Below are 14,930 nucleotides of genomic sequence, written 5' to 3'. Positions count from 1 at the left end.
ATTTTTGCACAATGTATGCATTTTCATCTTATAGTCCCCATACAATTCTTACCCCCCTTATTTTGACCCCAATCCCTCCTATCCTCCAACCCTGTAGTGTGTCTCTGGTTTATAGTTGCTTGTTGATTTTGATTTTTACTTTATTATAATTAGTCTTTTTCCTGGTCCCTTATTTAGGTTTTCTAAATTCCTGCTATGAGTGAGACCATCCGGTATTTTTCTTTTTCTTTCTGGCTTATTTCACTGAGCATTATCCCTTCTAGCTCTGTCCATGTTGCCACAAATTGCATGAGTTTATCTTTTTTGATTGTATATGTACCACATCTTCTTGATCCAGTCATGTATTTTTGGGCATTTGGGTTGTTTCCATAGCTTACCTATTGTAAATAGTGCTGCTATAAACATAGGGGTGCAGGTGCCCTTTTTGAATTAATGTTTCTGTGCCCTTTGGATAAATACCTAGCAGTGGAATTGCTGGATCATATGGAAGCTCCATCTTTAGCAGGTTGAGGAATCACCACACAGCTCTCCATAGTGGTTGGACCAGTTTGCACTCCCATCAGCAGTGCAGGAGAGTTCCTTTTTCTCCACAACCTCGCCGACATTTGTTGTTGCTAGTTTTTTTAATATGTGCCATTCTCACTGGTATAAGATGGTATCTCATTGTAGTTTTGATTTGCATTTCCCTGATGACAAGTGATAGTGAACATTTTTTCATATGCCTGTTGGCCATTTGCATTTCCTCTTTGAAGAAGTTCCTTTTTAGCTCTTCTGCCCATTTTTTGCCTGGATTATTTACTTTGTTTTTGTTGAGACTCTTCAACTCTTTGTAGATTTTTATGATCAGTCCTTTTTCATTAATGTCGTGTGCAAATATTTTCTCCCAGTTGGTGGGGTGTCTCTTTGTTTTGGTTACTGTCTCTTTTGCTGTACAGAAGCTCTTTAATTTGATGTAGTCCCAGCTGTTTATCTTTGCCTTTGCTATCACTTGTGCAGTGTTTTTAATTGTCAAAGATGAAGGCCTTGCATGGGTTAGTACAATTTCTGCCTATTGATAGACACTCAGTAAATGTTGAAAAAGAGAAAGAATGAATGGGTAAATGAACCAATAAGAGGAAAAAAGTGGTGTTCCCCAAAACCTGGAGTAAAGCAGAACCAGCTGGGCAATATACCAGAAAACATCCAGAATCTGAGTCTTAATTTCCATTCTCAATTGTACCTGGTATGAAGTTTCTGTTCTTAAAGAGAAATTATTCACTTCTTTAGATAATATTTATTGAGTACTATGTACCTGATATGATTTTAGGCATTGAAGATACAGTGAGCAAAACATTCAAAGTTGCTGTTCTCAAGGAACTTATATCCTAGTAGAAGAAAACACAGTATACAATAAATGTATAATATAGGTGATGATATGTGGTATAAGGGAAAATAAAGCAGGCATTAGAGGGTTCCTATTAATATGTGTGTGTACAAACTGATGGTCAGAGAGACTCTGATAAAATAGCATTTGAATGGAGACATGAAGAAAGTGAGGGGGCAAGACATCTGCATATCTAGGGAAACAACAATCCTAATAGAGAGAATGGCAAGTGCAAATGACCTGAGGCATAGAACAGCAAGGCCATTGTGGCTGGAGTAGAGTATAGGTTGGGTGAGGGTGGGAGAGGGGCAGGTTATAAAGTGTGATATTGTGATTTACAATAAGAAATCTGTATTTGATCTTCTCTGGTACAGAGCTTCTTAAATCCTTGGAATTTCTTAATTGATGAGATAAAGGTGTTTTGTTATGTTAATGAGGCACCCTTTGGTCCTAAGGGTTAGGGTTGGTTAAAGGAGAACCAACCAAGTGATTACAGGGTTGAAACTTTCAGTCCCCTGGCCTCTCTGGAGGGGAAGAGGAGTTGGGGTTTGAGTTGGTTCAGTCATCAGTGGCAATGAGTAAATTGATCTTGCCTATATAGTGAAACCTCCATATAAACACAAACGATAGGTGTTAGAGAGCTGCCAACAGCTCTGATATTGGATGAACACAGGGAGATTTGGGAAGAATACACTGAGAGAGCATGGAAGCCCTGTGCCTTTTTGCCATATCCCTCCCCTTATTGCATCTCTTTGCTCAGACTCTTCCCAGTTACATGCTTTTGTAATAAACCACTGACCTTAGAAGTAAAATGCTTTTCTGAAGTCTGTGAGCTGCTCTAGTAATTAACTGAACCCTAGGAGGAGGTTGAAAGGGGTCATGGGAACCTTTGATTTATAGCCACTTGGTCAGAAGTGCAGGTAACCACTGGGGCTGCAATTGTCTAAAGTTAAAGGAGGGGCCATGTGAAGCTCCTCTCTGTAGTCGGTTGGTCAGAAGCACATGTGATAACCTGGGCTTGCCATTGGTGTCTGAGATTGGCTGGAGTCTTATAGAATTAAACCCTTAACTTGTGAGAGTTAATGCTATCTCTTTGCAAGTGCTGTCAGATTGTGTTGAATTGTGGGACATCCAACTGGAGTCTGAACATTACTTGGCTATGTGAGAAAGACACCCCACCCCATGCTCGCCAGTACATATATCCATGTTGGAATTGGGCCCAAGGACAATTTTATTTTATTTATTTATTTATTTATTTAAATAATAAATTTTATTTTTATATTCCCCATACAATTGCAACCCCCCCATTCTGACCACAATCCCTCCCCTCCCGCCCCTCACCCCGCAAAAAGTGTCTCTGGTTCATAGTTTTTTGTTGATTTTGATTTTCACTTTCTTATAGTTATTCGTTTTCCTGGTCCCTTATTTAAGTTTTCTAGACAATTTTAGTAAAGAACTGTAGGTTGTGGCAAAGTTTGGCTTTTACTCAGAATGAGAATGGGAAGCCATTAAATTTTGCAGAGGCATCACATAATTTGACATTCTTTGTGAAAGAATTCTTTGCTATGTCTACCTTGCAGAATAGGCTATGGCATGCAGAGGAGTAGAAGCAGAGAGACCAGATAGAAGACAATAATCTTGCTGTGTCTAGGTAGGAGATGATGCTGGTTGACCCTAGGGTAGCAGAAGAGGTGATGAGAAAAGGTCAGATGTTGGCTCTATCTCCATATGAAAGAAAGTGAACAGTTAAGGTGACTCCAAAGAAGACAGTTTCCATTCACTGGGAAAAGCACATGTAGGAAGGAAAGTCAAGAGTGCTGCTTCATACCTGTTGTGCTTGATGTGGCTGGATGCTGGGTGACATCAAGGAGACAGTTGATTCAGGGGAGATGTCTGAGTTGGAGATAAACATCCTGGAGTCATAATCATATAATGGTATGTGATGACATGTAATATTGATCCAGGGAATGAGTGGAATAGAGGGAGAATTGAGGATTGACCCCAAAGCACTGAACCTGCCCAAATCCAGAAGACACAGACTGGGAAGGAAGGCTAGATGAGAGAGAGTGGTGTCCTGGACGCAAAGGGGAAAAAGGGATTGATCAGCTGTATTACGTGCTGCTGTAGGTCACATAAGGTGAGACCTGAGAACTCACTGCTAAATTCTGTAGCAGCAGGGTCATTGGTGACCATGATGGGCACTGGCTCGGTGGGTACCGGGACTTGAAATTTAAAATAAGTCTCACCCATTTTGTGGTGATTAGTCATTCTTAATAAATCCTTCAGCTGTTTTCATAAACCCTTCCAGGTTTAAAACAAAAATGAATGAATGAAAGAAATATCTGGACTAAGAGGTCCTTTCCTGACCTTTGCAGGCATGAGCTTGGCACCCAGAGTGGGCCAAACCAGGTCAGCAGCAGGTTTGCAAAAGGCTGTCTTGGCCGGGTGTGTTTATGTCTGGGTGTGGGTTTCTTATATAACCAGTCAAGTAGGCCACAGTTTCCTTTAGCCACAAGGTCCTTAGCTGCTTGAGAGAAGAGTTGGATTTCATTAGAAATCAGGTGGCAAAAGCCCTGGGCTGGTCTGTGTCCAGGTCTATTTCCTACTCGTTTTGGAATATTTGTAAATGTCAGAGAAAAGGGAGGCATCGGCAGCTGTCTCCACCTCTTCTCCCCACTTGTTCCAATTCCTCTGCTTTCTATGGTGAAACACATTTACTTTCAATTGATTCTCCTGTTCCTCTACTAGGGCATTTAGTATAGCAAGGAAGTACCTGTGTGAATTTCTGCTTAAGGGAGTCCTTATCGAGTTCCACAGATTACATTACAAAGCTGTGAGAATAATGGGCAAGGGGAGAGCTGGGGCTCTCCTTGGAGTAACTGTTTATCCTCTAGGCACTGTGCAGTGAGAACCTGGCTCAAGTCCACTTCGTCATGTTAGAACATCATAGTTTCTAAAACCTTCCCTTTGTTCATGAGAAATGCTGTCTCTAATTGTCTGACTTTATTCTTTGTTCGTCCTGCAGTTATAATACCTCCTATTTTATGAATCTCATCTTTAAGCTGGTGGAAGTAAATCTTATTGGCAGTTTGACCTCGTTTTACAGTTACCATGTTCAGATTGGACTTTTCAAAATTTCTTCACCAGGTCTATGTCTGAAATAAAAGGATTGTACAACATTTAAAAAGTTCTTCGTGTAGCAAATGGAATGTCTTGTGCATTCCAGTTGCCTTGGGTTGGTTTCAAACATGTGAAATTATAATCAAGGCTGAAATCATTTTTTAAACAACCAAAATTTTTAAAAAGTATCAAAATTGTGCAACTGCTTTCCTTCTACAATAATAACATGTATATAGTACTTATTTTAATAATGTTCTTATGTATAGATTATGCTCAAGTTACTTAAAATACTGTCTTTTAATTCTCACATCAACTCTGTGAGCTAGACTATTACCCCTATTTTACAGATCAGGAAATGGAGACACAGAAAGGTTAAGTAATTTCCCCAGGGTCACACAGCTAATAGATGGTGAATGGGGCCTTGAACCCAGACAACCAAGATTCCATGCTCTTAACTACTACAATACATAGCTTGCTATTCACTAACTTTAAATTTGTGGCCATTTGAAATAGGAGTTGAGTTTTGGTTACATTTATATTATCTCTGAAATATGGATTTACCAATTGTTAAAAAATTAATACTAGCAACGAAACTATAAGTTTGACTTTTTGCTAAGACTATTAAGGACCAACATTAATTTAAGAACAAAAGCTGACTTTCTTACTGCAAATTATTTCTATGTGTTCATCAAAAAAGGATCTAAAGAACATTTTTGGCAATAATTTTTCACTTAATTTGCTAGAAAAGTGCTTACAGATGGAAGTAATAAAAATCATATATCTTGAAAATCTTGAGTAGGTCAGTTTTTTAAAAAAGGAAACCATTATAGCTATTTCTTTGACTGAATTGAAACACACTAGAACAATTAACCACTTTAGCATATGTAGCTGATGTTTATTTGAAAGCACTTTTGAAGTCTTTTTCTTACCAAAGTAAATCTTTTTCTGCTGGTTTGAATTCCATTATTTGCAGTGCTGAAGCAGAGGTCTTGCATGTCATCTTCTGGTTTGTCAGAGTGTGTTCATCTCTAGATCCTATTATTTTTTGGCTTCTTTGGCCAGTAGAAGCTGTAGATGCTCCAGAGAGCTACACTGAGAAGAATTTTGGGGCCAATTTTATAAATAGTTCAGTGAGTGATCCAACAAATCTATATGGCAGGTTATGGGTGAACAGTCTTAGACACATGATTTTTCCCTCTCACTTTTGTGTTGTGTTTTTGTACAGTCAAGTCCCCACAGCCCCCTAATAAGACTCTTAACTCTTTATCTAAATGATAGGATGATGACATGGTCCGGACAAGTTTTCCAAAAGTATAAGATAAAATCTTCCAGGCATCATTGATCTTGAGATGGTATTTCAACCGGACACTATTTAACATTGAATCACATGGTAGGGCAGCATTTCCTTTTCAATTTTCTTTTGATCTTTCTGCTGAAGAAAATCACTTTGACGACCTGCACCTTGACACCTCTTAACTTCTTAAGCATCTTCCTTTATGACAGAGGGAGAAGGTGGTAGGGACTCTTAGCTTTAATGGGCAACAGTGGTTAGTCAGGATGTCATTCCATTGTTTTGTTTTCATTGTTTTACTTTAGTACTTCTAAACCCTTCTGCTGTGGACAAGGAATGTAGGCTTTCCATTTAAAGCAGGGTCAGTTAATTCTTTGAAAATTTTATTTAAGGAAAAAAGGTGAATCTAAAGACAAGTACTGGGGAATATAATATAATAATACAGGTGGTGAGTAGATAGGGAACAACTGTGAACTTGGTAGTTGAATAGAAAATACTGGTCTGATATGTGCTCTGGTTAATGGAGAGCTATAATCTCTTCTTGAAACTCTTGGGACCAGAGTTGTTTTAAAATTTAGACCTTTCAGGTCTTTTTGGCATAGCGTTTACTTTAAATATGTCCCCTATAGGAGACACTTGGGCAATGCCATCACAAAGCACTGGAATATTTCTGGAGCAAACATACGAATATTCACATCAAGGGGAATAAATAGAGACTATATGACAGCCTTATGTGGGTCAGCTTCGATTTCACAATCAAAATGTTTTTGAACCAAATTTATGAAAAAAAGTTTTAATTTTTAGAGATTTCTGGATTTCAGAATTGCAGGTAGTTTATGGACCTATTTTTGTAAATAAATTACATCATTTCTAAACCAGTGATCAAATAAACCATGCAGAAAACAAATTAAACCCCAAAGTAACCAAAGAAACTCCTTCATCTTTTAGTTTACTTTACTGCTTGGGTATGATCTCCTTACAGATTCTGAGCTACCATGTAGCATTAGGTAGATTTGTCTGTGGAAGAAAAATTGAATCCAAGTGACTTTTATTTTTTTCAAAGATTTATTTATTTATACAAGCACTGGGGTACAGGTCAGAGGCGTAGGGTGAGAGAATTCACCAGAGAAAGAACTGGGAGCAGAGGAGGCAGAAGGACCGAAAACACTGCTGAGGAGAGCTGTGGGCGAGACAGGAGAGGTCTGCCACACCACGTGGGTATCTCTCTGGCAGGCTGGGAATCGAACCTGCACTGCAGAGGCTGGGACAGCTTCACAGTGCTGCGCTCAACCTGCTGCACCACCAGGGAGGCCCAAATCCAAGTAACTTTTACCTGTGTGTGTAAAAACAGAAGTAGTTCCTGGTCTTGCTCATCCTTGAAGTATAGGGTCAGAGGTCTGCACACAGAACTCACTTTCTTGCTTTATGAGAACATGGTTGTCGGGTGACTGATAGATGCATTCACTAGCAGCAGTCAGTTTGGGGTAATATTGCCTTTGGTTCTGTTTTTAAAATGAAATCTATCAATTACTTAGAATTGCTTCATTTGACTATTTCATTAGTTCTTAGTCTAGTTATCAGTGAAGCCTTAATCTGGCAATGATGGAGGGATTAAAAAGGGGTGCAAACAGCCTCCCAAGTGTGATGATAGAAATGTCAAGTGTTTTACAGTCTGTGAATTCATGATATTGTAGAGAAGTTAAGCGGGATTAATTACACTTTAGAGAGCTCTATTATTTATGATTGTTTTTCAAACATATGTAAAATGACATGTGAGCACAAACACAATGAAAGTGTTTTGTCAGGATTTTGATTTATAACCTTTGGAACTTGCCTTTATTTAGTGTAATTAGGGTGATAATGAATAGTAATTGATCATAAAGGTTATACTTGTGAAGTATTTGTGGGCTTTGTATGTTACATTGCTAGCTATTTAACTTCTTAAGTAAAGAAGACTATGACTATAAGAAGATAATGCTTTCCATTTGTATTGTATATTTCCTTGAGAACTCTAATAAAATCTCATTGTAATATTCTGGGGAAGAGGGAGATTTAGTGGCAGAATCCTAAGCCATATTTGGCTCATGTAGTTCACATATCCTTGTAACTTATAAAACATATATAAAGGAACAGAGTTGTTTTTTATTTCTGGTACACTGGTCCAACAGTTAATAATCTTTTTTTTCTTTTCCTGATTCACTTCCATGCCTTTTACACTATGTCATAGATAAGGCAGGTGATAGATTAGAGGCAATAGTCTCTCTTTTGTACCCACTGAAGACAACTTACTGGAATGTCAGTAAGGATGACATTTGCTATGGATATAACTTAGCTATTGTCATTTATAGATGTTAATCATTACTAGTTTAGCTTTTCATGATTAGTGTTAATAATCTTGAACCTCACATTGATCATGGTTAAAAATCACTACTAATAAAAACAAAATATCATAATAGCAACAGTTAATATTCATTGAACTCTTACTAAGTGCTAGGCATGTGTTAATCACTTTGCATAACTGAACTTATTTAATCCGCAAACCATACTATGACTAAAACACAATAAGAATCCACCTTTCATGGATGAGAAAACTCTGTAAAGGTTATCTAGAGATTCATTAATTCAGCCAAAGTTACAGGAAATGATGCATTCTGACTTGACTTTATTTTATTGCCTTCAACTTTATGTTCCCTACAAACACAGTAACATTACAAATCTCTGGGACTCAACTTTGAGCAACCTCATCTATTTGGAACAAAGCTGAGCTTGTAGAAGCAAGCAAAAAGCTTCCTATAATTAAAATAGAACAAAACTTTTTCTGTATGACTGTTCACATTCAGAAGGCAGTATAGAACCAGAACTTCTAGACTTTGTATCTTCTGGATCTTTTCATTAAAGGATCATGGAGTTTGAATACTCCAGGGGAGCCTGAGAATCACAGTGCAAATAACTCTTAATGCTTCTGAGGTATTGATGGAGTGAAATGAATTTTAGATTAATATTAGGATTGAAGTCTATAAACTTAATTGATTTTTACAAAAATCTCTCATGATTGGAGAAACAGTGCTTGAAATGGGCATATGTGTATCTATATTTTTATGAAGGCTTTAGATAACTGAGAAGGTTTGGATATAGAAAATACTTGGCATGTACACCTTAATGTGTGAAGACAGCAAAATGCCATCTTTAAGAAAATGCGATCTTCATTTTTTTTTCCCCTTGTGGTTGGATTAAGAAGGTGAAATACAACTGTAAAATAAATTCCTTGTACTTATATTTCCATTGTTTCACTTTTCTACTAGATCGCTCCTTTGATGTCCTCAAAAAATCCAAGCATCAACCCACATTCCTTGCTACTGGCCAGCTTTCTGATGTGCTGAATGGTGGTGATGAAGTTTATGCTAACTGTATGGTTATAGATCAGGTAAGGCGTGACTGATGTGACAGGATGGCTCGGTCCTTTTTCTAAAATCTGAGCATATGAGAAATACATTCAGCATTGTTGTGGCTCTCTGAAAATTTCAGCCTATTAGCTGCTCAGGTAATGGTGTGGCATCTTATCATCTCAGCATTTAACTTGGTCCTTCTCTCAGAACATGGCTCAACTTACCCCACTGTGAAACACTGCATGTAGGAGGTCTTGAGTCATTGCCAAATGAAATGGGTCTAAAGTAGGAAATGATTATTCATGGATCAGTTTCTTCTTCACAGCTTTTTAAGGAACAGTGTATATATAATCTGATTAAACAATATTTGTATTCAAAGTCAACAGATGATTTTAAGCCAGAGTTTGGTGCCAGCTCCATGTGATGCTGTCACATAAATTACTTGTTTAATCCTTCCAACACACCTATTAACAGGTACTGAGGTTGGAGAGCTTTAACATTGAAAAAGAATGGTGTCATGTTACGGGGAAGCTGGGAACTTTAAAAATTCCCCACACGTTCTCTAATAGGCTTCAGTAAGTTAAATCTCACAAAGGCAGATGATACCAATGTGCATGGACGTATGGATTTGCTCTGTTTTTCTCTAGCTCAGTGATCTCAAATTTTAGTATTCATAAATAGATCTGAAGACTCTGTACTACTTAATTTATGGGAGACTTAAGGGATTTTGAAAGGTAATTTTGACAACACACAAATTCTGTCTTATCTACTGACTTTGAAACCAGATCCCCATATATGGTGCACCTTGTGTGTGCCCGTTGAACAATAGGTATTCTACTTATTGTTAGTATAAATTTATCACACCCTCTTACTTATAGATATTTTCTGTAGTATACTTTTTTTCCTATCAAGTAAACCTCAATTTCAGTTTAGTCCAATTATCTTGGCTTTGTTACTTTTGTGTTTTGAAACATTGTTATACCAAATGCCTATATATGAGGCAGGTTGGATGATATTCAAAATGACAGGGAATCCATAAATAAGAGTGAGCATCAGCTATATTCTCAGCAGTTTAAATGAAATACTTCTGTCTTTTTTGTTACTGTTCTGAGCCTCAGTGAATACTACAATAATTCCATTTACTCCAGTAGCTAAATGGTACATGGCTTAATACTATGTGGGAGAAAATTATGTTTTTATATGTTCTAAGATGTATTACAAATGTAAAACTTCCCAAACCAAAGATGAAGTTAGGGTATAATTACCGTTTGGGAATATTTCAGGTAAGGGAAGTGCCGCTTTAGCAATGTGAATCATATTTGAGATACAACTCAAACTAATTGGTAAAACTAAAATGTAGCAAAAAAATCCTGACTTTGTGGATTGAAACATAAATAAAACTAAAAATCTGGATACATATCACAAAGTTTAGTACATCTACACATTGTCGTTACCATATAGCTTTTCTTACTATTCATGTATATGTCCCTTGGAATATCAAGGGCAGCATGAGGCCCCAGGTTCTGTATATTTAAATAATTTCTAGCAGTATCTGGAAAGAATCTTACCTGATTTCCACAAAGACCCTCAAGAAACCTAAATAAAGGCTGGTTTGTTTGCAGTGCTGTTTCCCATTGATTTTTAAAGCTGTCAATCTACCAGATGAAGTAATTCATGATAAAAACTACTTTGAAAATTTGAAAAAATATTCTGTCATGTTAGCTACTTTGGAAAAAATATTTTATTTTCACATGTCAATAATAGTAATACATAATACATAATTTAGTAGAGAGTTTAATTTAGCATAATTTAGCAGAAACACATAGTAAAGAGTTTAAAAACAAATCTCTATGTGACCCACATCAAAATTTCTCAAATGTTGTTGTTTCACCAAAATTGCTCATATGTTGTACTTTATTACTCTGAGTAAATTTGAAATATGGTATTCCTTTATCCCTCATCTTTCATGGTATATATTTCCTAAAAACATGGCCATTCTCGGGCCTCCCCGGTGGCGCAGCAGTTGCGCGCTGGGTTGCGAAGCTGCCTGCAGCTTCTGCAGTGCCTGTTCAATCCCCGGCTGCTCCCCGGCCACTGGAGGAGGGTCCCACATGGCGCGCAGACCTCTCCTGCCGCCCGCTGCTCCCCTCAGCAGTGTACTTCGGTCCTTCTGCCTGCTCTGCTCCCCGCTCTGGCTCTGGTGAATTCTCTCACCCTCCCACGCTTCTGACTGTACCCAGTGCTTGTATAAATAAATAAAAATAAATCTTTAAAAAAAATAAAAATAAAAACATGGACATTCTCTCATATAGAAGCTCATGTAATTAACAAAATATGGAAGTCTTTTTTTTTTTTTTAAAGATTTATTTATTTATTTATACAAGCACTGGGTTCAGTCAGAATCGCGGGAGGGTGAGAGAATTCACCAGAGCCAGAGCGGGGAACAGAACAGGCAGATGGACCAAAATACACTGCTGAGGGGAGCAGCGGGTGCGGCAGGAGAGGTCTATCATGCCATGTGGGACCCTCGCCAGAGGCCGGGGATCGAACTGGCGCTGCAGAGGCTGGGGGCTGTTTCACAGCCCAGCGCTCAACTGCTGCACCACAAGGGGATGCCCTGGAAGTCATTTTCAACACAGTAATATTAGCTGTCTATAGACATCATTCAGTTTTAACCAATTGTCCAAGTAATGTTCTTTTTAGCAAAAAGAAAACATGTGTTGTGTTTAATTGTCTATCTCTCTAGTCTCCTATAATATGGGATAGTCCTCTAGTCTTTGTTATGACATTGATAATTTTGAAAAATACATATGATGTTTTTGTTTTTGCTGGAATGTCCTGCATTTTGATTTGTCTGACATTTTCTCATTAGTTTCTCGGTCTGTGGTTGGCAGGAATATTAAAGGAGTGATCTTGTGCTCTTCTGAGTGTATTAATTTGTCCCCTTACTGGTCACATATCTTGTTCTACTAAGTTTCTTCTCAGTAAAATTACTGTTTTTCTTTTTAGTGGGGAAAGAATTTGTGTTTCTGTAGCTATCCTATGCACTTACTTAGTTCTCTCACACTAATGTGAGCATTCACTGATTATTTTTGCTTTAGTAAATTATTTTTGTGATAGTTGACTTTGGAACCTAAAAGTTCCTTTGCTTCTTTTCCCCTCACTACCCGATGTGTCACTGTCTTTTTTTTGCTTTTACTTAAGATGTGATGAATTTTGATGATTCCACCTCAAATCAGCAGTACCTATTAGCGCCTTTCCTTGCAAGCACTTGGGTCATCCAGGACTCTGACATATGCAGGATGCACTTTCTTTTGCAGGTGTTGGTTTTTGATCAGCCTTAGGACTTCTGCTAACTCCCTCTTCCCTTGGCCATAGACAATGTCCAGACTGCCCTTACTAAGCAAAAGCTTTTAGGAGAATATGACAAGTTGCTGAGATTTGACTTAGTTTGTTATTTACAGGCAATTGGAAGTTTGGGCATTTCCTGTCTTCTGGTATTACTAGGTACATATAGTTTGTTCTTATGTTGTTTGATACTAGTTTGGGGAGACTCACATTTATATGACCATCAGTACCCAGATTCTTATAAACTACTTTTTAAAATAAAGATGCCTACTCTTTAGTTTTTCTCTCAAGGAGTTCCATCATTTTTTTTAGTCAGTGGTTCATAAAATGTTAAAGAATAACTTCATATTGATAAGTCACATAAAAAGTTGATCCTTTTCCTTTTTGTGAATTAGGGGATAGTAGCCAGGTGAATGAAAACATACCATGAAAGAATTCTTTGTTTCCATAAACCAAAACAAAGCAAAAATAAGAACAAATAAAAGAAATAAATAATGCAGAAAGTTTTAAAATTGAGAAAACTTTATTCTTTTTTTATTTTTATTTAAATTTTATTTTTATATTCCCCATGCAATTACAACCGCCTTATTTTGACCCCAAGCCCTCCTTTCCCCACTCCACCCCCCATAGAGTGTCTCTGGTTCATAGTTGTTTGTTGATTTTGATATTTTCTTTCTTATAGTTATTCTTTTCCTGGTCCCTTATTTAAGTTTTCTAGATTCCTGCTATTCCTGGCTTATTTTGCTGAGCATGATCCCTTCCAGCTCCATCCATGTTGCTGCAAATGGCATGTGTTTATCTTTTTTGAATGCTGAGTAATAGTCCATGGTGTATATGTACCACATCTTCTTGATCCAGTCACCTATTTTTGGGCATTTGGGTTGTTTCCAAAGCTTAGCTATTGTAAATAGTGCTGCTATAAACATAGGGATGCAGGTGCTCTTTGGAATTGATGTTTCTGTGTCCTTTGGGTAAATACCTAGGAGTGGAATTGCTGGATCATATGGAAGCTCTATGTTTAGTAGGTCCAGAAATCTCCACACAGCTCTCCATAGTGGTTGGACCAGTTTGCACTCCCACCAGCAGTGCAGGAGAGTTCTTTTTTCTCCACAACCTCGCCAACATTCGTTGTTGCTAGTTTTTTTTAATATGTGCCATTCTCACTGGTGTAAGATGGTATCTCATTGTAGTTTTGATTTGCATTTCCCTGATGACAAGTGATGTTGAACATTTTTTCATATGCCTATTGACCATTTGCATTTCCTCTTCAGAGAAGTTTCTTTTTAGCTCTTCTGCCCATTTTTTGACTGGATTATTTTCTTTGTTGTTGTTGAGTCTCATCAGCTCTTTGCAGATTTTTGTGATCAGTCCTTTATCATTAGTGTTGTGTGCAAAAATGTTCTCTCAGTCGGTGGGGTTTCTCTTTGTTTTTGTTATTGTCTCTTTTGCTGTGCAGAAGCTCTTTAATTTGATGTAGTCCCAGCTGTTTATCTTTGCCTTCACTATCACTGCTTTGGGTGATGTATCTGTAAAGATGTCTTTGATGTGCATATCATGTAGTGGAGAAAACTTTATTTTTAACTAAGCCAATCTTTCCTGTTTGTGCTCAGCAAATATTTTTCTTTCAATAACTAGGTTGGTGACTTGGATATTAACTATATTAATATAGAGGGCATCTCTACAAACTCCTGCCCTGAATCCATGGGTTCTACCCTGGGGCCTCAGAGCTGCAAGCACATCCTTCCTCCTGAAACCAACCCTGGCATGTACCCACTAAGTGAGAATAAGAATGTGACATCAAACCCTGATGCCCAGCAGCCATTCACGTCACCATCTAGTTCATACGCTTCCAATTTGAATTTATCTTTTGGTCTTCATGGATTTGAAAAGGAACAAAGTCATCTAAAGAAAAGAAGGTAAGATATAGTATTCTAGAAGAAAATTAAAGAAAATGAAAGAACCTTATAGCTAGACTTGGAAAATCCTATTTTTTTGTTCTATTTTTAATCTGTCTCAAAATATTGCCTCCTTTTAGGTTTCTTTATCCCTTGATTTGAAAATAAGACATTTAGAAAAACTGACAAAAAATTATAGGGAATCATGATGAGATGCCATTTTACATTTTCTTGGTATGCAAAAAATTAAAAGTTTGACAATAAACTTTTCCACCAAGAAAATGCATACAATGGAAAATCCTATTACAGTTGATAGTGAAAATTAAATAACAACTTTGGAAAATGATTAGGTATTATCTTACAAAGTTGGATTTGCTTATATCTTATGACCCAACAGTTTTACTTCAGTGTCCTAGGAGACAGATACATGAGTATCTACAGCACAGGAAAGAACCCAAATGGGAAATACATAAGTTAAGATGCAGTTACACAGTGGAATGCTGTACAGTATTGAAACTGAATTCATG

At 37.4% G+C, this 14,930-nt stretch overlaps 1 protein-coding gene across 4 annotated transcripts in view; it reads left to right on the top strand.

The window, feature by feature from the left end:
* The window catches only part of ARHGEF28 (Rho guanine nucleotide exchange factor 28), a gene marked incomplete at both ends in the record, with an annotated part of 239,958 nt that overhangs the window by 110,861 nt on the left and 114,167 nt on the right, over positions 1-14,930 (top strand). For all 4 annotated transcript variants that reach the window (XM_084234065.1, XM_084234064.1, XM_084234063.1 and 1 more), the window contains 2 exons: positions 9,077-9,198; positions 14,144-14,424. In XM_084234065.1, the coding sequence (XP_084090191.1) occupies positions 9,077-9,198; positions 14,144-14,424 (403 nt within the window). The remainder of the gene's footprint in view (positions 1-9,076; positions 9,199-14,143; positions 14,425-14,930) is intronic.

Source organism: Talpa europaea (assembly GCF_964194135.1).
Source record: "Talpa europaea genome assembly, chromosome: 5".
NCBI lineage: Eukaryota > Metazoa > Chordata > Mammalia > Eulipotyphla > Talpidae > Talpa > Talpa europaea.
The sequence above is the reverse complement of the archived record's forward strand: the minus strand, read 5'-3'. Positions and strand labels throughout refer to the sequence as shown.